Consider the following 24,322-nt stretch of genomic DNA (forward strand, 5'->3'; position numbering starts at 1 on the left):
ATACCGCTACCGCTTAGAAATGCCTAAACGGTTGTTTATCTTTCACAAGATGAATTTTAATTATAGAATTACGTATAAATTTAATTCCAATGATTTTGTACTTTACAATCGCCATAGCTACGTACGATAGAACATTACGAAGCAGTTAAGAAGCAGTAAAGTGATGTTTAAAAAGACAAAGTATTTTTGTAAATGGAATACTTTCATGATTTTTAATTCGAGGGGAAGCATTAGAGACAGGTGAAAATATACGAGCGACGTGATTTCTCCGATATTTATAGTATTTATATTTGTTTACATATAATTTTCCATATATTATAATTATAATTGTAGTAGGCAAAAACAGTAGTATCGTTTAATAACAGAACAGTCGTACGACAAGAATACTAACTAAAACGTTGTGAAAGAAGAAGAAGTTGAAGGGAAATAGAGAAGAAGGATAGGGTGAGAGGGAATAAAAATGGTTTCCAAGGTTAACGAACGGTGGGTCTTCGACGCTCAAAAACAAGATTGCTGTTAGCCCTTATTTCCTTCTCTTGCGACTACGAGGGATTAGTCTTTTGCGTCGTTTCTCACAGGAAATATTAAATTTCTAGTAGGCGCGTGTATCTTTTTCTCTCTTTCATTCTCAGAATCCTACGACTATAATAACTATTATATCCTGTATAACCGCGAAAATCTCAAATTATTAAAAATATACACCCTACGGATGTATCATTATTGCGCATTATATTGTGCAGAAGTATACTCGTAAATAGATGTATTCTCGAGCTTTTCATTCTCTTTTTTTTTCATTTACTTTAGGCATTATTTTAAATATCGCTAACTAGGCCTTTCCTATTATATTTGGTACCCAGGGAAGCAGCTATTAAAGTTCGCTTTAAATATTTCACTTTTTTTTTTAAATATATCTCTAAACAGTTTTCGTCTTATTTTCATCATTGGGTCAAGCTACTTGTGCATGCATATCTTTTACGGATTTTACGAGCTCACGACTCTTTCCTTTTCTTCTTTTTTTTTTTTAAATCATTTAAAACTAAATAACGATTACCGATAAAACAGAGAGGATCAAGCACTGACCATCCGAGTTCTAGTAATTATTGACAATTATCCGTTAATATTTATCTTCAATAAATGGTCAAGTGGTAATGCTGCATTTTCAAGTAATCAACTGTTAATAAACTGAAGTATCGTAAATATCCAAAAATTGAAAAGTTGAAAATTCGGAATTTGTACAGCCCTCCGAATGATCAATGCCCGTTTACAAATTCATTTAAATTCAATGAGAAACACAATGGAAAACTATAACGAACGATACTACTGGAACAATCTGCAATTTCTTGTAAATGCAAATTGTTACAGTCTTTTTCGACACGCACTATAGAAACGTTTATACTTCGTATAGCTTTTTTTTCCTTTTTTTTAAATAGTTCGTGAACGCTTTAACAAGTTTGATCACGCGAGTCACGTGTACATCGAACAGGAGAAATGCTAGCAAAAAAGAGTGATTCGACGAGGAATATAATCAACTGTTTCCACTATTATCACCGCTACTCGATCGCTAACTTTTTATCGTTCGAATAATTCGAGACTCGTCCCTCGAACGCATCCTATCGACGCAACATTCTCTCGTCGATAATTTCCTTTCACTCTTATCATAGCCGTTATTATCGTAACATCTATCAAAAAAAGAAAATCCTTCGTCCTCTCGGAAGTTATTAAATTTCCTCCTTATAAAGTATTAATCTTTCTTCCTTCCTTTTTCTCGCGTTTTTCTTCTTTTTTTCTTTTTCTTTTCTTTTTTTTCATAAACATTCGAATACAAATTGTAACTAATATGGTTCAAGTATTCTCGAAGGTTTCGAGTAAAAGTATGTGTGCTTGGTCGTCGCTCGGTTTGCAATTTGGTTTGCGAAAAACCGTTTTCATACTACTTGTTGTATCATCGTAGCATAAAAAAATACGCAAAATATCGGGACTATCCTGGAACACGCACACCAGCAATGTTAACATTAATTCGATTAAAAAAGGTTTCATCGTTATTCGTACGCAAACTTTGCTAGCGGCTCTTTTTTTTTTTTCTTTTTTCTTTCTTTCTTCTCTCGTTTTGAGCATCTTCAGGATCACAAATTGAGAACAGGATGATTCTCTGAGCTACGTATGTTAAGTGGTTTGATTCGGGCAGAGATCGAAATGTACAGTGTTAAAATGACGGTCTATAGACTTGGTGCTAATTCATTGGTTCGCGATGGCGATGTCAGATGAAATATAAATGCTGTCACAGAAGATGATTCTTCCGGTGTTTCGGTTATTCTCGTTGCTGGGAGAAGAGAGAACCAAGATCGCGGGTTCAGGGGGAAAGATTAAACGATCCTCGCACGTTTGCTCTTCCGGTCTACAGAACGAATATTCTCCAGCCTGTTGATAGATCTTGGTGTACTCACGAGTAAATTATAGCAGTAATAAGTAGATAAAAATCGCTGATCGAAGATAAATGCGAGCATTGAGATTCTGAATAATTCGTAATAGAAGTAGATCGTCGTTTACACTGGAACAATAATTCCTTGAAAATGTAAAAATTATAGTACGAAAGAAAAACGGGAAAAAATAAATATAAAAAAATTATTCTCGTTGAAACTCTCTATCGATAAACGAATTATATAATATCCTATGGTAATCGTGAAATAAAATTGTTTATCTTTAACGAAACAGTCGGTCCTGCATTAATCTTCACTTCAAGCTAGTCTCTTCTTTACGTCGACGATCGAACTAAAGAATGTATAAATTAATATATTACATGTCGACTAAATAATAATAATAATAATAATAATAATATTAATAATAATAATAATAATAATAAAGCATATACAAAGGAGATGCTATATAGAAGCCATGGACCAGTCCACGACAAAAAAGAGAGAAAATATATGAACGCGTATATCGAATACTTAATTTAATACGATGGTTCTTTAATTGTTTGTATATATATATATGTATATAAAAGAAAAATTTTTCTTCTCCGGTAAAGTACAAACAACAAATTCATCAAATGTACCAGAGCTTCTAACGTAAAATTGAACACGAATATCAACGAGTATTCTAATTTCTTTCGACATCGATATATCGCTAATAAAGTCTAACATATTTAAAGACCTCTAGCTACGTGCTATCTTTCTGTGACACCTGACAAGCGATTGGCGTGGAGACGAACGTGTAAAACTTAAAAAAAAAACAAAAAAAAAAAAAAAGAAAAATAATTAAAAATGATAATAAAATAAAAGAATTAACAATGTCCTTAGAAAGGAAAAATTCAAACAGAATAACTCAAATTCAAAAACAAAGAGAAAAAAGTAAGAAGCGACAGATTGCTCGGACAATTAACGCACGCATCTGCAACAATTATCGAACGAACAAGCTTTCATCTCGCTGTGATTAAGGCGCGACACGCTTCACATCTCGTATAAAAATACACGGAACAGCGAGCAACAACGAAATTTACAGAAAAAGGGAAGCGTATTGATTAACATATCTTGTAAGTCAATTACATCGATCGATACGAAGACACGTGATTCCACTGAAAAGCATTAAATCCCTTTGCACCCGTACTTCGAATCTAGATGAGAACGAATATTTCCGCTATTTTCTATAATAGAATTTGTCAATTTGGTCGTTTCACGTCTCTCTCTCTCTCTCTCTCTCTTTCTTTCTTACTTTTGTTCTTTTTTTTTTTGTTTTTAATTTTTTCCCTTTTTACTGTTACTCTCGAACGAACGGTATGACATTAAAACACGAGAGAACAGTATCTCGTTAAAGCACTATGCGTTACGGACGCTCAGTCACTCGAAAACTCTTTTTCTTTTAGCTCAACCATCACAAAGAGAATATTTATACATATAAATTCGTACGTGGAAACTTAACTTTGCGTAAAATTTGTCAAACAAGCTTACATAGTTAGATTTTTGCTTAACCCGCGTAAAAAATGCAGTTTCGCGTGCAAAGGGTCGACAACAAATCGGTCCACGAACCCAACACACTCTGGTACATATCGTTTTAAATTAAAAGGGTCGATTAACAGAACAGCGCGAAAAGCTTTAATAAATGGGGCATCTTTGGGAGCGATAACAATAATGGGAGAAATGATTTCTTACACGACGCGTTAACAATAACAGAAATAATTCTAATAATATATACGTATATATAGTATCAATTATAATAATAAATTAAAAGATACAAGTTACACTCGTATATCATCGAACTGTTCTGTTAACAACAGCAATTTAAAAAAAAAAAAAAAAAAAGAAAAGAGACGAACGTTCCCCGTTGAATTCATTTTTTAAAAGCGTCAATCGTCAGACCGTCTTCTTTTTTTTTTCGTTCTAGCACTCGCGTTTAATCGACTTCGTTAAATCCCACGCCTTTAACCCTTCACGCTCGACTAATCTAGGACGCAGAAGAACATAAATACAGCGCCTCTTAAACAAGATTCTATATTACTAATTAAACGTATACGATAATACTTTAAAAAAGGAAAAGAAAACATGGCAGAACGTCCGATAATCTTCGCTGCGTGTTGCTACACGTATTTAACATCGAAAACTTGATACGTTCATTGAAATTGGACCATCGATTTGTCGATTTAAAATTACAATTTAGTCGATTTCCTACCACCTACGGTGAACATATCGTAAAATACTGAGATTCGCTTCCTCTCGTATAGAACAATTACTCAAACTAAAATTAAATACTTGTTCTCGTATGGAAATCAGGAGAAAGCAATGATAAGCACATCTCTCATCTTTGCTAGTTTTGGTATTACTTCGCGCTTAAATAGCAGGATTTTACAACGAGACAATTAAAAATGGAAACAGTCTGAAAGCCTGGTTAGGTCCAAAAACGAGTCTTTTAATAACTGCTGAATCGTTCAGCATAAGTATGATCGAGTCATCACTGCAGAAGCCATTTCTTAAATTTATCTTGGTGTTTGCTGTTGTTTAAAAGATAGAGTTGATCAGATGGCTTCTAAGAGGCGAAATTCTTAAGACGAGCGATATTTCAATATCTTCGATATTCGCATAATATCTCAATATTATAACGAGTATTATTTTTCTTTAATTTTAAAAACTATTAACCGAAAAAGCTTCAAAACAAATAAAAACACAATTTCGACAACGTGAGACTGATTAACAATGTATTGGATCTTAAAACCTGTTTCTCTGTAAAAAAAAAAACCAACAGAATTTAGCTTATCATACTCTTGTCCTATAGTATCCATATTTAACACAGGAATCTAAAAAAAAAAAAAAAAAAACAAATAAAAAGGACAAAACGTACATCAAAAAAGTTGGAACAAACGTTGAGAGCAAAGGGTTAGACGCAATGATCGTTACAACGAACAGTTCACTAGAATACATCATATTTGATCGCATGACGCGATTGCAGAGGCAATTAATTCAATTATTCAACGCGTGGGGAAAAGTTGACAAAACGTTTCCATAAATATTACTTTAATATCAATGAAGGGAGGGCCTAGTGGCTCTCTGTTTTAGCCTAGCCAAAAGCGCCTGCTCCCCATCGTCTTCTGTCTTCGATAACATCCCTCGAAAACTCTCCGATCTGTACTTGTCCCTTAAGAACGTTCTCCTCTCTTCTTTGTACTTTTCTATCCTTTCTCTGCACTGGGGATCGCCCAAGTCTAAACCACCTAGGTTCTTTAGATGCGTTTTATCGGAATTAGCCGAGGAACTATTCGACGATCCTGTTCCAACGTTAGGTGTGGAACTGTGCTGTGCGTCCTCCGTAGCCTGTTTCACAGGTAGAGAAGCCTCCTCCGACATTTTGTTAAACTTTGCCTCGTCTAACGATCTACTAAGAGACGCTCGTGTCGCTCTTGCGTGACGAGCTCTCAAACATGGCGGCAGATGTTGAGTATTATTCACCGGTGGCTCTTCCGATTTTCCCCGAGCAGAGTCCAGTTCCTGCCTCATCTTCCTTTCACGAACTATCTCTCTACCGATCTCAGAATCGAAGCTTCTTCGATCTTTATTATTCTCCGTTTCGTATCTTCTTCGCGGAGGAACAGACAAGTCACCCACAATGCCTCCAGATAATCTTTGCAACGCTAACTCTTGAAGTATAGCGGCCGTATCTCGAAGAACGATAGAATCATCCACTGGAGAAGATGCATTCGAGAAAGTACAAGATGAGTTTAAAGACGTTGGCTCGGATGCACCTTCCGGGGGATGAGCTATCTCACTGGGCTCGGCAGCATTTTCCGATGGTATTACTACTTCTATGTGCTCTTGCAGTTGACTGTTCTTCACGTTGTTACATTTAGAAGGGTCCTCGGTACGTGTAGGGAACTGTTTGTGTTGCTGACTGTTCTGAGCTGATTCCTTTGGTGAAACGTATTCGAAGCTTTGGCACTTTTCTGGCTTTTGACTCTGACTGCGTTGCTTATTATCCGTATTGGCCAAAGATAGATCCAGATCCTGGCTCTTCTTTGATTGATTAGAGAACGAACGGCGATCGTTTGCTTGGAATTGTGGCTTCTGATGTAGCTGCAAAGAACGTCGAATTTCTTTCTGCTGAAAGTCTGAGTGGCTTTTCGAAGAGCGTTGAGAGCTTTCGAAGGTCTTCTCTTCTACCACAGCTTCTTCCTTTGCTGGATTCTCGTTCCTGTTGAAGGCTTCGGTGTTGTCTAGTTGCGAATAGCAGGCGGTGACCTCGTGCTCCATTTCGCTAGATTTCTGGTTCATACGAATGTCCGTCATACTAACGGTGCGAATTTTCTGATTTCCATTATCCTGATCGTGTATGGGCGAGTGAACGATGTTTGAAAAATTATTGCCAGAGTTGACCATCCCGAAACTCGTTTGGTCCTCGAAAGCTCTAGAAGTCCTCTGCGCGGTGGCGTCGTGTTCCTCGAGGTCTCTGTTGTCGGCAACGTCAAATGTCATCTCGGCAGATTCTTGAGGAAGAACGGGACTTTCGGTTAAATCACTGACACCGATGCACGATGTATCTGTGTCTACTGTTGAGCCCATAGTGAGATCCAAGGAGGTTCTGGAAACGTTCTCCGACATGGATCTCAGTTGCGGTGCATCAGTCGCGATCGCGTTATTCGCGGTGCCTTCCAAAGGATCCTTCGAACTGCTCGACTCGCTCGTCGGTGTCGTGATCGAGCCCGTAGTCTCGACTATCACCCATTCGCCGGAATCGTTGGTATTCGATATCATCTGTGACGTTTCTGTGTTGGTGAATATCTTGTCGGAGTTATCACAAATCACAAAACCGGAATCGGGCAAGTCCTCGATAGTCTGCTCGCATGACATCGGAGAATCTAGATCGGTAGCGCTAGATAGTGGCAGTCCTGGCAATTCGTTTCTGTGTGCGTTTGAATTTCCAGCCATGGCATCGTCGTGCTGCGAACCGATCGATTTGTTGGTCGATGCATCGTGTTTTCTCACGTCCAACGTGTCTCTGTTGTCACAGTGAGATTTATTATCGTCAACGGAACAGGAGCTCGATCTATTTTTTACGTCTTTACGCGGAGACATGGTTACTTTACTAGATTCTATCTCGCTAGGATGAGACATTAACCTATCGCAAGGTGTCATGTCTTGGTCGACTACGTCTGATACAACTAGGTTCGATTCCTTCGAAGTCTTTTGAGCCTTGGAAGACTCTTTATCATCGTACAAATCTACATGTTTGTCGTATGTCATTATCCTCTCGCAGGACTTAGCGTTACTCTGTCCTTCTAAGTTTACGGATAACCTATGACTAGGGTCGGATGATTTATCGGAAGACACGCTAGTTCTGTTCAATTTGTTCGCGTTGCTTTGTTCTTCGTCGATCTCTAAAGGTAAAGTGAAACTTCGAAAACTTATCCTAGGACTGTTAGCTGGTACAGGTGATGTAGAATGCGGTGTTCCATGTAGCGTGGCAGGTGTGAGTGGGGTTGAAGCTTCGGATAATAATGGAAGGTACCCTGGTGTTGGCAAAGGAGATGGGGTATCCATACTGTGAACATCTGCAGAAACCATCACCTGTGAACGTGCGTTAAATATATCGATCAACACCAATGGCACAACCATATCTACAAAATTATAGAAACATAAATATATAAAGACGTGTAAAATATCATTTACCTGATCAGGACTTTGGCTATCAATGAAGCGCAACTCAACGTCGCACTGCAGTCTTTCCTCTAATCGCGATCTCTTTCTCTTGGACCCACCGGTGGCAGCGGTATTTTGCGTTCCTTCCGTCCTCTGACGTCTTGGTGATGCTTCTACCGACGCCACCCCGCCACTCTCCTCCTCCGAGAACATTCTCATCTCTCGTTCCTCCAAGTCGAAATTAAGCTGAATTTCCGACAGATCCAACGGCGATGATGTATTCGGTGCGTCCGCTAAATGATCGAAATACGAATCATGCGAAACCGATCGACTATGTCCGCAAGGTCTAGCTGGTGGTGGTCCAAGCAGAGGACCTAAACTGTCCTCACCGTCCAAGCTGTCTGCGCTTTTCACCGGTCTTAACCGTCGTAAGGAGTTTAAGGAACTTGGCACCGTTTCTGTTTGAGGTGGCGTGCCAACTTGTCTTGTTTTTCCTCTGGCACCCAAGCCACCTCGCCCGAATAAAGCTCTCCAGTTCAATGAGGGTGAACGTTTCGAGCCGTTTCTCTTTCGCGGTAATTCTATGACCGTATGGTAATGTAATGGTAATCCGGCTGGACCGGCGCCCACTTCCACGTAATCAGGCTCGCCTCTCAAGCTTCGATTTCGAGCCTCTTCCAAACTAAGCAATCTCGCCGGTGTTGTAATAGCTAGCGATTTCGGCCGCCCAACTGGACCGTCTCCGAAAATTAATTCGGCGTAACAGACTAAAAACTCTGTGACCACAGCCTGCACACCGACACCCTGCAACGCTGCTACACCCCCAACCTCCAATTCCTTGCATCTTAGAAGGTTTGGAGCCCAAACAATGGCAACGTTACGTGGTGTCATACCGGTCTCCGCTCCTCGAGCTGCCACTCTCACTAAATGACGCATCAAATATTCTAAGGTTCTGAAATCCAAAATACATATAGTGTTATAAAGATAATGTTAGAATTATTTATGATTTCAAGTTGCACGTGTATTTCAAAATTGTTGAAATGATCCAATTCACAGTTGAAAATGATGCAATCTTAGAGGAAGAACATGAAAAATCACAACGATCATATTTGTCTCCTACAGTCTATTTCTTTTACCAACATCATATATCTCATATTAGTAATTATCTTACAGAGCTTCCAAAACATAATTTTTCGCTTTTCCTGACAACTTATTGAGTTGTATCGCTTTTGAAATACATGTACTAAGGGAAAAGGGAAAGCCAGGTCTTTTTATCCTGTGCGTTACCTGTAGTGCGGTGGTGGTAATTTTCTAACGGTATCCCTCATCCGCCTTAATCTTTCCGCGTCGGTGTTAGCTTGAACCGCACTAACGAAAGTAGAATAAAGCTGGTATGTACAGAGTGGATTCGGTAGTTCTCTGAAGTACATTTTCAACAACGACGCTACAGAATGAATATCTTGTAAAATACTTTCATCGGAATGCAATGCAGGAACACGATCCTCGTCGAACGCGTTTCGTAATCTCTGAATGTTCGATGTCACGCCGCTTAGACGATATATACCGTCCACTAAGCCATGATTCTCGATGAATTCAGCGCAACACGTTAAAACGGTAGGCACTATAAACATCATGGTACATTGTACAATTGTTAAACCGTATACGATTAAGTGACTTACAATGGCTCATGGAAATATTTGAACACTTGTCATAGGAAACTTTTATATACACGTATATACTTTGTGCGTTATGAAAGATATTTTGATGTCTCATTAGCGCTTTAATTAGATCTATCACGATTATATACATAAACTTTTTAAGCAATTTGAAAATGCATATAGAAATTACATTCATGAGCCATTGTATATCAAGCTCAATATAAAATATTTGCGTATATATACCATCTTGACCAGAATTTAAAAGATGTTCCCCCAAATCACAACCAAATACACGTTCCTTCAGAATTCCTGACTGCTTTAATCGTCTCCTAGACGGTCTATTCAATATGAACGATCTGAAAAAGGCGATTAGCTTTCCGTGCTTTCTAAGCACCGGTTTCACGGGTAACTTTGATCTAACTGTCGTTGACACGGTCAGATGCCGTGGTACTTTATCCCCGATCACAGCCACACATTCGGCTGGGAAAAAACCGACTGCAAATCCGTGCTTCCCACGCCACCAAGTACTTTCCCCTGGAGGAGGCATATCTATTACAGAAATCATGTCTCCAACCTGAAAATCATCAATATTTTCACATTAAATTTATCGACTTGCTATATAATTTTCTTTTTCTTTTTACTATTCAAACTCGTACTATTAGATCTTCAATATTTATGCAATTTAATATTGCACTCTGTCACGATCATCTTTCATTTCTAAATCAGATGCTAACCAGAGATTTATCAAATCTTCTTAAATATTACAACAGCCACTCTGCTTTGCACATTTTATATATTTTTGTCTATTTATGAACGTTCTGTGCATTTTTATACTCAACAGTTTCTCACAAATGAATAACGATCCGCGGTCTACTTACTGGTATATATTGGAATTTTTTTATCAAGTTGAAATAATACCTGAAAGGAGATTTCATCTGGTGCCTGAGCCACGTAAGGTCTAACTGCATAAGCTGCGGCTACTGCGGGAGTATTAATGGGACATGAATCTGACTCTGGCACGAGGATTCTTCTTCCTCTATTATCTAGCTGCAACCAATTTAACACAGGACCGCAATTTAGGCCTTCGTGATTTAACTGCGAGAACCTATTCAAATAGTCCCTCAGTATATCACAGGTGTTCTTTGGCTGTGTATCTGGAAGCTTTGTTAAGGAAGAGAACTTCCTGTCAAATATGCAGCGATGCAATTGCTTGTCAAACATAACAAAATTATCGTAAGATCGTTGCAGCGTCCAGCATGCGTCCCCGGATGTTACTCTGACCGCGTAGCTGTCGGAATCATTGGTACCTTCGCTAAGCGAAACCTGCAAAACCAACGTATAACTTTTTAGTCTTATTTAGACGACGGATCTGAAAAAACACGCGTGTCGTGTCTTTTGAATCCGCCGTTTCTTCTTTTTTATTTCTTTCTTTTTTTTTGGTCCTTCATCGATACCGGAGGAATATCATTATCTCTTTCGTAGAACGTACGACTGATTATAATAATTGGGGACATTTAATAATTCAGTAAATAACGATACATTGAATTTTTTATAGAATAAATATAGTTAATCGAATGTGAAGAAGAATAAATGGGATGTTTAAAATATTGAAAGAAAGTTGACTGAACGTAAGGATTGTTAAACAAACAACTTGGATATTTTAATGTACTCATTGCGTAAGAATTATTCAAAATATAAATGTATATATTTATAAATAAACATGTATTTATATTTATATCTTGAATAATTCTTATGGAATGAGTACATTAAAACTGTCTATAATATACGTAATAATTAACAGTTTTAGTTAGAAGTTCACAGGTAAGGTGATAATATTTTTAAATGAAAATTTGGCCAAGATTGGAGGATAGAATTGAATAGCTTAAGGTTAATTCGAATGTAACTGACCTCCAAGGAACTGAGTTCAACATGTTCGTAATGAAAGTGGGCACACTCGTCCAACTTTGGAAACCGTGCTATACTGCTCATGTTGCTGCCAGAACTGACTGGTGTACTGAAATCGTCCGTTCGATTACATCCTAATCCCTGCGTTCAATAAAAATTTTTACGATTTTCTATCGATTCTCGCAATCATACTGTATCTTTTAACGCACTGAAGGTCAACAGTAATTAACATAAAATATCACAATCAAGGAGAATTTGTGAAACAAACGTTTTCTAGGTTTCTTACAAAACTTCGCCAAGATTTCGAAGAAGGAAATTTCTGCAAAAATTCTATAAAATCCTACGTCTCAATGCGTTAACGTATATTGTACTTAACGTGTGTACAGCGATCGACGAAAATGCACGAGCAACTAGCGTAAACATTTTTTTATAATATATAATACATCGTGCGAGTTATATGAAACTATGCACGTGATATATTCAAAAAATGTTTCTACAAATATTCAGATATTTTCATCGACCACTGTACGTATGTAAAAAATAGTTTAAAATAAAGTGTTATTGGAATTTATTTCACAAAAAAAATACGTATTATTTACTGACAAATCACTACGCTGCACGACGTAAATAACTCTATTATATATTTAACCTAATTTATATTACGAAAGAAAAAGATGGAGAGAGAGAGAGGGAGAAAGACAGAGAGAGAGAAAATTTTCTAAAATTACACAAAGGCAAGATTTGTGCCAAAGCAACGGTGGCAAAATATTTTCTTAGCGTAATGTCAAAAATAATATGCCGTTGCTACTGAGAAATGAGAACCGTGACATCGAGTTATTCGAATAAACTTATTATGTAAGTACGAACGGTTTAAACGAGTTTCGCTGCATTGCGTTCAACGTTAGCAGAATATGGAGGCAGTCTGTGAAGGCAATTGAAGGAAGACGGTTAAAGATGAATCATCGTGTGTCGAGAAGATAACTAACGAGGGGAGAACACGACATCGGTTCACCGATTTGGTTCAAATTTTGTCCCGTGGGTAGGCCAAATTCTTTGGTAAATATCAGGTTTAATGGCTCGGTAATGGTATCGTTTTATTAAATCATCGTTCCGGGTGTGTCCTAAGTAGGTGCCAAATTTCGCCATCCCAATCGATAACCCAAACGTGGTACACGGTGCCCTCGTAAATGGAAAACTCACTTATTTACGAGCTAACGAACAAGCTTTGCCCAATATGGCTAGACCGTGTAAATTTTCCAATTACCAGCTACGAAATAAATCGTTAATTTACCAAGTTCCAAATCTTACGACAGTTTAACTTACGAATTTTCCAATCTATCGATTGAACAAATTTTCGGCTTGCTAGGTCCTTGAATGTTCAAATTTCAGTAAAAAAAAATTCTCTTTCAAATATTCAATCGTGAAAAGCTTACACGCGCAACTTTTCGAATTTACGCGCAGCTTACGAGTATGTAGCTTGATTTACGTGACTCTTTAACAACGCGATTACGGACGTGTTAGTTGCAATTAACGCTTTCAGAATTACATAGAATTTGCCCGGAGAACAGATCAGAAACTTGTCTGATCGCCGTAATTCTTAATTACAGGAAACTTTCAAGCAATTTTAAGATCGAATAAGCAGATACTCCTGCTCTCAAGGAATGTTTCATTTCCATGAAACCACTATCTACTGGCGGTATAATCTAATTACTACATCGAATTACATCTTAAATACTAGAAATTCCAACATTTTTAGAAATAGAGATTAAATGAAATAGATGTTAAAATATTCCGATAAGATCGACGAGATTTGAGAAGATAGACATTAAGCGCGGCACTTGTTCCAGGTAAATTATGTTATGTAAAGCTTTCGAAACGCGAGGAAAAATCGGAAGTCGAGGCAAGACTTTCAACGAAAGGGTACAAGGGACTTCCTCTTTAACCGCTGAGAGAAGTGGTAGAGTAGGCTTTCAATTATAAGAGCGCTATCAATTATTTCGTTTGTTCGACGAGTTTACGTCTCGTTGGTCACCAACTGGTTCCAACCTACCGATACCATTCGATAACAAAAACCGACGACGCTTTTGAACATTCCTCTGTCAATTTCAACGTATTTCGTCAAATCGTTTCAGCAACTTTACCTTCGTAAGCATGGAATTTCTCATAGAATTATTCAATTGCTAATCGCCAACTGCTCGAGTTGAACTTTTTATACGCTTCATAGATGAGAATATTACGTGTACATTAGAATTGTGTGTATAACATTGTTTCTTTATAATTAAAAAGAAAGAAGCAGAAACGGTACCTTTATCAGGATGTTCTCCCCCAACGATCGAAAGAAACAAAGAGAAATAATTAGAAAAAGAAGAATCTCGTACCAACAGAATAATAATAATAATAATAATAACAGAATGTTGAGAGGAAAAAAGGCATACAGATTTTTGTATGGCAATATTTCGATCTTCTTCTTTTCTCCTCTTCCCACAGAATATACGACTATGCATAACAACAGGAAGGAAAAACAAAAGTAAAAAATAAAACCAAAAAACGAAAAAAGAAAGGAAACATTTTATATGGAAGAAAATGTATGTAGATTTTTTTAATGGCAACAGTTTGATCTGCGTTATTTCTTTTTCTTCTTTTTTTCTCTCTCTCTCTTTCGTTTCCTTGAATGGAATAAGTATCTGTGTCGTTTTATGGAGCACGCTGTGGTACGTGCACTTGAACGAAACAGTTTCAGAGAGAAGGAGATCGCAGTGCGGAGAGTATCGACAAACGAGTGCAACTTGTCTTATTTGGGTCATTGTATTTTTTGGCAACGTCGAGGCAAACATCAGAGCTTCTCTATACGTATAAGTCGAGCACTGTTCTCTCCCTGCTGGATCTGGCAATCGCTGGGAAACGATCGTTCCGCGCTGCCTCCTGCTTTACGCTTCTTTAAACCTGATTTTGTTGCCAATCCGACTCGCAGTTCCTCTCTAATTCTCTGTAATTGCCACTATTATCTATATAGAATACTCCTGGATCGAACATAATCCATCGATATCTATTCCATCATTTTCTCTTCGGTTTTATGATCTGCTCGTTTAACGAATCATTTAATACGCTACATTACAAGTAAACATTCTACTAGCAATTTTTTCTGCTCGATCGAGTATCAATCGTGGTTCACCAAGGCGGAAAATTCGAACATCTAAGGCGAGCATTGTTTGTAAACGAAGACAGCAGGAGAGACGCGTACGATAAGCAATTTTTTGCAGTCCTCGAGTAAACTCGGTGATTTATGCGTAAAATTGTGGAATGTTTATCAACGCCATCGGTAGGTTACGCGAATTCTCGTTCGCTGAAACTTCTCGAATCCCTTTCGACGCTTTCGAAGAGACAAAAATCCCATCGCGACAATCTTAAACAATCTTTTTCGATAGAAAGGAAAATACCATTGAAACTCAAGGACGAAGAGAGAAGAAACTCCTGTTTCGTTCAAAAAGAAATCCTTTCTCCGCCGGGGAAAGGAAAAAAAGAAAAGGACAGGAAAATACGATTTCTATAACGACGACGAAGTGAAATTTTCACAAGATTTCTATACTCGTAATTGAACGCGACACGAGAGATGGTTCTCTGGGGCTCGTTATTCGATTCATAATTTCCTACGCGTTCGAGATACGTTGATAGATGCAGCGGGATCTGGAATATAATGAAATTGGAAAATTGCGTTCTACGAAGGAGAAAAAGCGCTGGAAGCGGCATTAGCGCGCGTTTTGCGATCGATAAACATCAAGGAATTTATAACGCGAAACATCCAAGCAGCTGCAGTTCCTCTCCTCCCTGTTAGTAGGTCAACGAACTTTTTGGCAACATTAAGCAAACATTACGAATGCTACGTACTGCGTCTACTCTACTTCCACCGTGCTATACGCGATGTTCTTCGATAAATCGTGAAAGAAACTATCCAACGTACGATACGAAACTAAAAATTCCTTGCCGCCCTTCCTATTATTATATTGCTGTTCCTCTTGTCGGAGGCCTCTTTTTATTAATAGTTACAAATAGCTACAAATGTATATTCGTCGATTGTCCGACACACTTTATCAATTAGCTGGGAAATTATTGAAAATGCATAGATATATTTTCATCTCTCCGTGAAAGAAACTATCCAACGTACGATTCGAAACTAAAAATTCCTTGCCGCCCTTCCTATTATTATATTGCTGTTCCTCTTGTCGGAGGCCTCTTTTTATAAATAGTTACAAATAGCTACAAACGTATATTCGTCGATTGTCTGACACACTTTATCAATTAGCTGGGAAATTATTGAAAATGCATAGATATATTTTCATCTCTCCTCTTACTTTCTTCCCTTTTTTCTTACACAAGTAAACAGCGTGAGATCGCGTTTATACGCTTATCTGGTGAGATATTTATAAGCGATATGCCCTAAACGATTATTTGCATTTCGTTCTGCATAAATAAATGAAATGGACGATATATTTGTGCTCGATAGCGCGAGATAATCGCAGTCGCCTGGGATAACGGCAAATGATATTTAAATTTCTTTATAGATAACCATATAACAAAAAGAACGCGTCAGCTATGATACTTGTTTGCTCGTTCTTTTTTTTTTTATAATTCTACCATTCTGTTGTGTTAGTTCGAATTACATCGAGTAAGATAATTATTATTACAAATGGCTTGCAATCTATGGAATTTACTATTGGTATCTTATCAAATTTTGCTAACAATTAGTAAAATTATTTTAATTAACTAGAGTTTCATTTAATAAATCTAATGCTGCAATTTCGATCTTGCAGTTTTCTTTTCTTTGACCCACGTTCTTTTGTCTTTATTCGAATTTTACATTCTACGGTATATGGATGATTTGTAAAAAAAAAAAGGACAAAAAGAGGATCGAAGAAAATGTCCAACGTCTAATAAACATTCACCCTAAGAAGGATCAATGCAGGAAGCTGTTAACGATATTATCTTCGCCGGCCAGAAGAGAAGACATCGACGGAGGGTTTTCAAGAAACTGAAATGCGGAATTTGAAAATAGTTTGGCAAAAGGAGGGACGACTGGTTAGGGTAGGGATGGGATCGATGCGCGGTTAAATCGTACGAGGTCACCAATTTCTCTGGAGCGCAGGATCGCGGGAAAATTTATTTGGAAACGTCGATGGAAACAATCGCTAGAAGCCATGCGAACCGAAGCATAAATCTTATCTGTTAGAGATCTCTATACAGGGTGAAAAAATCTATAGGATTAAAGAGTGACAGAATTGGAAGGCAACGAAATTCAGATAAATCGATCGAATAGATTGCACGTACAAATAATCATTATTTAGAACTAAAGATGCATCTGATAAGAAAAATCTACTTTCGTATCACGTAACAAAGCGTTCGATTAATAAGACTCGCAGCAAGCTGGAACTGAAAGTAGAGAAGGTCTTTGGTCAGTCGCCATGTCGATCAGATCGGATTATTTAAAATTATTATCTAAATCCAAGATGACACACTGTCAGATACGTAATCTACTTTCGTAGGTGAAAAAAACAAAGTCTCGGATCGATAACGTCATCGATAGGCTAGAAAAAGAAAACGTATATCTAAAGGGGAAATATTCTTCGATCAAATAGAAATTTGATGGAAAATGGATCAGATTGTTCGATACGAAATTGCTAATTAAAATCAAAATTCTGGATTAACAACGATTGGAAGAATCAACAGAGTGGAAAGAAAAGTGGAATATGGAAAAAAGTTGGTCGAGTGGACAGAAGGTTGATCAGAGAGCAGATTATGTAAAGCTGAATTATTATTTAAAGTCAAAGATACATTATTAGATGCAGAGTCTATTTTATACATACTATCGGACCATGTAATAAAGTCTTGGATGAACAACATTCTCAACAGGCTGGAAGCAAAAGATGAAAGATGAACAAGTTGTCCGATGAAATTCAAGGTTGATTAGTGGCTATAAAAACGAGAAGGCAAGGCCGTTTGACGTTCTTCGAGGGAAACGCTATCAGAGAAATTATTAGGCCATGCGGGAAACGGGTAAAGAAAGTTAGAGCAGAGAGCGTCGTGATTCGATTATCTATGAATCAGGACAACCCAAATGGGGCAGAAACGTAACAAGGACAGCCGCACAGGACGAGTCCATTAAACGTGCCTGTACAAAAGCAATATTTTATTATATACGAGTAAACGAAATAATCATATATTTCAATCATTGCCGTAATAACGATAATAATCAGATCGCAGACCGAAAAATCAATTATTGCAAGATAAAGTCGTTCTGAAATGATGAAAATGAACGGAAAGATGGATCGTTAAAAAAGAAAGAAAAGCAAACAAACAAACAAACTCGTCCTTGAAAACCGCAGGATCTCGGCTAATATTGACACGATCAAGCAAATTAATTCGAGTCGTTACAAGGACAAACAACGGAGTCAAATCAAATGGAAAGATCGATTATTGAACGATAAAACGAAGCGAAAAGATCGGTTAACCAAAATGTTAGATAAACTTCGTGATGGAAATCAGAGGATAATATTGTCAGGTGTATCGTGCGATGGAAAGGTTTACATACTTCGTCAATATACAAGGTACAGAGAATCTCAACCACGATATAACAAAAGAAACAAAGAAATACGAACTAAAGAAAGCGGTATAAGAAACCATGGAAAATTAGAGACACTACCTGAACGCTGCCCAAGAAAATTTCGATAAACCGATACGAGATCCTCAAACACATCGGAAATCTTGTCGACCATCTATCGGTCTGCTATCCATGGAAATAATCGGCACAGTGTTGCTTATATTTCACGCTCCTTCATCTCGTGAAAAATTCAGCACGTGTTTTAAACAACCTCCATAGAAAATCCTCTTTGTGTCAATAAACTCCTCGAAAACAGATGACCTTTGTTTGCAATAGGAAACCGTCTTCGGAATAGATAACTTTAGAATGGATAACCGTCTCGATCGCCTGTCGAGAAGCCGACGAGAGAGAGAGGTCGGTGGACGTGGAACGAGAGACGATTTGGTCGACGAGACGGAAAAACTACCTCGAGACGGCTGGAACAGCTGGCACAGCTGGCGAGGAAGACGCGACGCATAGCGTCGCGAGCCAGCACGAACGTGAACGTTCGACGAGACGTCGGGACGAGGCCTGTCGGACGGCACAGCGGCGTCTCTCTCGTTGCGTGTTCGTCGAACAGAGCGGCGAGTCGACGCGGAGGTGGGAACGATTGGCGGCTCGGCTGGTGGCGGCGGTGGCACGGCCGAAGGACGACGCGATCGTCGACGATGACGTCGTGGTAAGCGGTCGAACGCGACCGCGGAGGAACGCGACGAGGGTTTTAGCCACCGCGACTTCAGCTGCCTCGATTCCATGCTCGCGTACGAATCCCAAGTGCTTGGTCGACGTCGAGGGGACGGGGGAAACTGGGTCACGGAGTCACCAGCCAGCCTCCGCATCGCACACAGGGACACCAAGGATCCCGAGGAGCCGTGCGCGACCCTGCGATCGCGCAACTCTCCTCTCTCATCTTCTCTCATGCCCCTTCTTCGCGCGAGACGACGTAGTTGCCGCCGCGCATGATTTACGATTCCGAATGGAGATACGTACGGAGGATTATTGGTGTTCCTGGGCAAACTAGTGTACGGTGATGGGATAGGGAATTGGGCATTTTCGAACAATTGCTCTGGTGTATTTAGCGAGGGAGAGACGGTCGGGTCGGGCTACGCTGGTGCGATAGTGCGGATTCGTTAAACGTACACGTTGCACGTAACTCGATATTCGAATACTCGTAGAGATCATTTACGAACATCTTATGCGCGTTGTACGAAAGGTTTTGGAAGCTGCTACACAGAAGCAACGAGATGTTTAGCGTGGCGAGTATTCTCGTTGCGAGAAGCGCGAGATTAATATCCAATTGTTGAGAAATGTAGAGAGTTAACGGGTTATAAATTACGCGAAGTATAATCTTTTTCACAATTTTACTAAATCGTAGGCCGAATAGAATGTTCGGTCAATCGGTCGACTCGTACAGTTTATAAAATGTACATGTACATCTGTTTCGTTGGGAAACTTTTTACCGTTACAATTGTCGCTCGATACTAGAAAGAAGCAGCGAAACTGACGATTGCGTGGAATTTGACAGAGCGAAAATTAAGGGAATAACTGGATCAGACAGGTGATAACTTTCTGATATCGTAATAAAGTGGTTTTCAAATAGCGTAATATGTTTCTTGAAACGCATCCTCCAGGGGAACTTTCTATTTTCTTCACGCAACGTTAGGCGACTGGAATAGCCGATTACTTTCATCACGTGATCATTCGCGCGTTACCATCGGTATTCATTTGCCACGAAAAACACCGGTAGTTTGTGCGAACGACGTTATCTTTCTTCCCTGTAGCTACGTACGTGCCACGACTCTATCCGAAAGCAGCTTGATCAAGCATAAATCGGCGTACATCTTACCTAGTTTGCGACCATCGCACTCATCCCAGTAATTCAAGCTTAATGGAACTCAATTATTCATCGGTACCGAAGAAAGTACGTTTCCTCCTTCGTACCTCATTCGCTACTCTAATTTTTATCGAAATCTTATATTTAATGAAATTTCCTTCGGTGCTTTAACGATCGATCTAATTTCCAGCGTAACTCTTGCGTAACATAATTTTTGTTATATTTATAATTTGAAAATCGATATAACATATATATTATACATAATAGATATATCCGTATCTATGTACAAGCACAAAATGCGCAAGTGACCGATTCACTCATCAACGCCCAGCCCAACTACTACGAAAGTTAGCTGTATCTGGAAACGTGAAATTTGGACGGTACACTTCTTTTATGACACAGACACGATGTAAGAAAGGATTTCGAGAGACACGAACCCTAAAGGGATAAAAATGGGGTAGCATTTATTATTCAAGGATATCCATACGTCAGGAGTTGCTGAATTTGGACGCGTGAAATTCGGCGTATGAATCGCCGTTGAAAATTAAGAAACATGTGTTTCAGCCTTTTTCGAAATTCAACCCTTACGAAGACGAAGAAGAGCATTCGAACTGCTCGTTAAATATAAATAAACACGCGTTTCAGCGTTTTTCGAGATTCAACCGTTAAATAGCGTTTGAACAGAGTGAAGGTTTGAGAGAAATTCGAATATTTAGAAAGTGAAAAGCAAAACGGAATGAGAAGTAATTAAAGAAATAAATAAATATGTATATTACGCGCTAGCGGTTAACATGCACGGCGTCAGTGTCGGGCCATAGTATCAATGTCAAAAGATCACCAGAACTGAATATTAATCGTATATTTACGTGATGAAATTAAGAAATTAAGGAAGAATAAAAGTTGATCGGTCTGGGCGTCAAAAAATCAATCATATTCTCGTATCATTGAGACGTCAGTGGAATCGACTGCGAAAGAACTTCCTGGAGCGAAAAAGGAGGGACGATCTATACGTCGTATATCGTTAATGCTAAAAGGCAACCGCCTTCGGCTTTTTTGATACGTTCGTACAATAAAGCCCAATGGAAATAATAGTTTTGAGGAAAAAGTGGGTCGTTCGAAGTAACACATCCGATCGAGCAATAATAATGACAACCTTGAGGATGAAACTAGGGCGAAGCCAACGGGGATTCGGGATAGGAAAATTGTAACTTCGATACGATATCTGCCTAAAAAGAAGAAACGACCGGAGAGGATCGAATCGAATTCTTTTTCCCACTCTACTGCCCTTTTTACATATCTTTACGCTTCGTTATCCTCTCCATCTACGTTCAACAGTGAGCATAATAAAAAAAAAAAAAATGAAAAGTAAACATAATAAATATACCGACCTAAAAGACCTAAAAAGAACGGGGTGTTCGATGTAGAGGAAAAAAAGGTCGAACGTTTTCTCTTGCAACGATGCAACGAATAATTTAGCCGCAGCGAAGATATAAAGACAGCTAAGGACACTGTGTAAAGAATCGTACGGGTCACTGAATCGTTTTAACCTACCAATGCCCGCTACGTCTAATCTCATTGCGTGTAGCGAGGCTCTTCTATTATTTATAAGGAAATCGGCGCACAGTTTGGACCTTCGTCTCTAATACAATACCGTAAAATCGAAAACGTTTTATCGCCGGTAGGTACGATCGTACAGTTTGACCGAAAGCGTCGTTTAAATTATTTCAACTATTTAATTAACTTAAATTATTTGATTAGACCGTTCCCTTAATCTTTCCTCGTGGTATGATAAATGGGATAAATAAGCTACTCCTTCATCATAGATAGATTTTATGCGAAAGAAGTTACTACATCTTTTTTTTTTCTTTCATATCTGCTTATACGCAGTCTACTAATCGATGATAATGAGCATTGATTACGACAGTTTAAGTTGGCCTGAATGCGAAATACACCCACAATCTGTACCACGATGGCATTGACTCGCATACTTAAGTGGTAATACTTAAATTGTGATTTTTTTTCTCTTTTTCTTTTTTTATTTTTATTATTCAAATAATCTATGCAACATCTCGGATCATAATAACGAAAAGATATACCGTAGGAGAAACGAAAATGCAGGGAGAAGAGCGGCACGTGTAATTTCGTCGCGACAGCAGGGTGGTGTTCCGGAATTCCGCAAGAAACCCTATCCAAGCAGGCCGTAGAATGAGTCAGAGCCTAAGTGCTGGGATTCAATCTGCGAAAGCTGCGTAGAAACGCGGCTCGAACCGCGCCCATCTTCGTTAGAACGACGTCTCGGAAAAACTATATGACGATGCTTCTCGCTTTCCCCTCCCTCATTTTTTTCCCCCTTTTTCTTCGTCGCCAGCATACTTTCGAATCAATAATCGCGACCAAGGAATAGCCTTTCTTTGACTGTAGGAACTCAAAGGCCATCCCTATTGTCTGCATTCCGACTCCGGTAAAGAGAGTCGCGCAACGTCTTTCAACCTCTTCCGTTTTATAGCGCGTTAAGCGATCCCTACGAATAAATGCATAAGGAAATACGTAACATTTAAATCCGAGTACAAATGGCTTTTGTAACGAGAGCTACGTTTACGATCGACTTATAGAATGGAGTAAACGTGTCGCTATTTTTATACGAGACGTTTTAATATTACGAGCAGATACGATAGGTTCACTGGCGCGTATCTGAACGCTCCTAAATACATGACACGAAAATATATCATACGAATTCGCAAATTTATATTTTTACAAACAACCAAGGAAACTGAAGCGGACATCTGTTTCATCCTCATGCCGCGCATTATAAAAGAGTACTCCGCTTTGAATATCTTATATACTTTTTGCGTGTTACGCGCGTTTATCGTTGTATCTCACAATTTTTTAAACAGACGCGTAAAAGTCTGCAGTTTAACGGGGTCACGTTATTGGAGTTTCGAACGTACATAAAAGTTGCAAGATATCTGGTTGCGAGTAAGCGAGCCTATCTCGGGCTAAACTAATCAACTGCGCTATTTATTATTTTCTTAATCTCGTTACATAAACGCACGTACGATCGATAGCGATACGCGTTATCCACATTCTCAGACGCAGCGATCAAGAATACCACAGAAGCGATGCAAGTTTCCGCTCGTCCAACAAACTAGCCCGAGCTTTATTAGCCTTTGCGCGAAGTTTCTGTTTGCCTGTACCGAATACCCCTCGCTCTTGGCAATCTTCGTCTCGCTTCAGCTCAGTTTCCATGGAACCTTGAAGTTTTTTCCGGTTTTAATCTCGATGGGAAGGGAATCTTGATTTATGCTTTATGATCTACAAAAATCTAAGAATATGCACGCATATACACGGGCTGGCGAAAGTATTTCAACACTCGTAAGTAGTGGAGAACATGTTATCTGTGTCACAGGTATTCAACATTTTTCTCTCCGACGTTGTACACAGTCTTGGAATTTCGCCATGAAATTTTTAATCGAACGTTACTTCTCTTAAACTGACTTTTTTGATAATTTAGCAAAAAGACTCGAAATACGTTACGTACTCATCCTACTTTGATATTTCTTGTAATACAGAATGAGCCAATAAAACCAAGCGTTTGAATATCGCCATTGTTTTCGGAGATACGAAAAAGATCTGTTAACGAAAGTTGTTTAATACAGGGGAGGCTACAATATGGCAGAAATAATTTTTTTTAATAATTTTGCATAGTATATTTGCATTATATTTGTATATATTTTATGCGTTAGTCGATGCTTGACATTCTCTATGAAATATCAAGTATCAATCTATGTATCTCGAAAAACCATTAATTTAGGAGATATTTTAACTTTAATTCGTCGAATTTAACGTACAAAGGACAAGGAAAGACACAAAACGGTATTATTCTGCTGATGTTATCTTCGTCCTTCATACGTTAAATTAGACAAACTAAAGTTAAAATATCACCTAAACTAATAATATTTCCACATAAGCGGGCTAATATTTTTTCTACAGAGAGAACGTCTAACGTGCGTCAACTAATGCACGAAAAATATATACAATCCCGTTAAAAAAAAAAAGTGGAGATAACCTTGGAACGTGGAAAATTCCTCCAGCTGCAAAAATATTATCACTGCCTACTGTTACAGTCTTGCCTGTGCCTTGAACTTTCGTTCATAGAACAACGGAGATATTCAAT

The 24,322-nt window shown here is 38.6% G+C and overlaps 1 protein-coding gene across 9 annotated transcripts in view; it reads right to left on the reverse strand.

Moving 5' to 3' along the window:
• Nucleotides 1-5,497: 5,497 nt before the first annotated feature.
• LOC117210016 (GTPase-activating protein CdGAPr) overlaps nt 5,498-24,322 on the reverse strand; it is a 32,526-nt gene continuing 13,701 nt past the window's right edge. For 4 of the 9 annotated variants that reach the window (XM_033452573.1, XM_033452566.1, XM_033452567.1 and 1 more), the window contains 6 exons: nt 11,687-11,824; nt 10,697-11,101; nt 10,022-10,352; nt 9,408-9,741; nt 8,151-9,072; nt 5,498-8,048 (listed from right to left, as the gene is read on the reverse strand). In XM_033452573.1, the coding sequence (XP_033308464.1) occupies nt 5,511-8,048; nt 8,151-9,072; nt 9,408-9,741; nt 10,022-10,352; nt 10,697-11,101; nt 11,687-11,767 (4,611 nt within the window). In that variant the 5' untranslated portion in view covers nt 11,768-11,824 and the 3' untranslated portion in view covers nt 5,498-5,510. The other 5 variants (XM_033452571.1, XM_033452570.1, XM_033452569.1 and 2 more) reach the window with 5 other exon arrangements.

The sequence above is a fragment of the Bombus bifarius genome, unplaced genomic scaffold (genome assembly GCF_011952205.1).
Source record: "Bombus bifarius isolate JDL3187 unplaced genomic scaffold, Bbif_JDL3187 scf7180000008199, whole genome shotgun sequence".
In the NCBI taxonomy this organism is placed as follows: domain Eukaryota; kingdom Metazoa; phylum Arthropoda; class Insecta; order Hymenoptera; family Apidae; genus Bombus; species Bombus bifarius.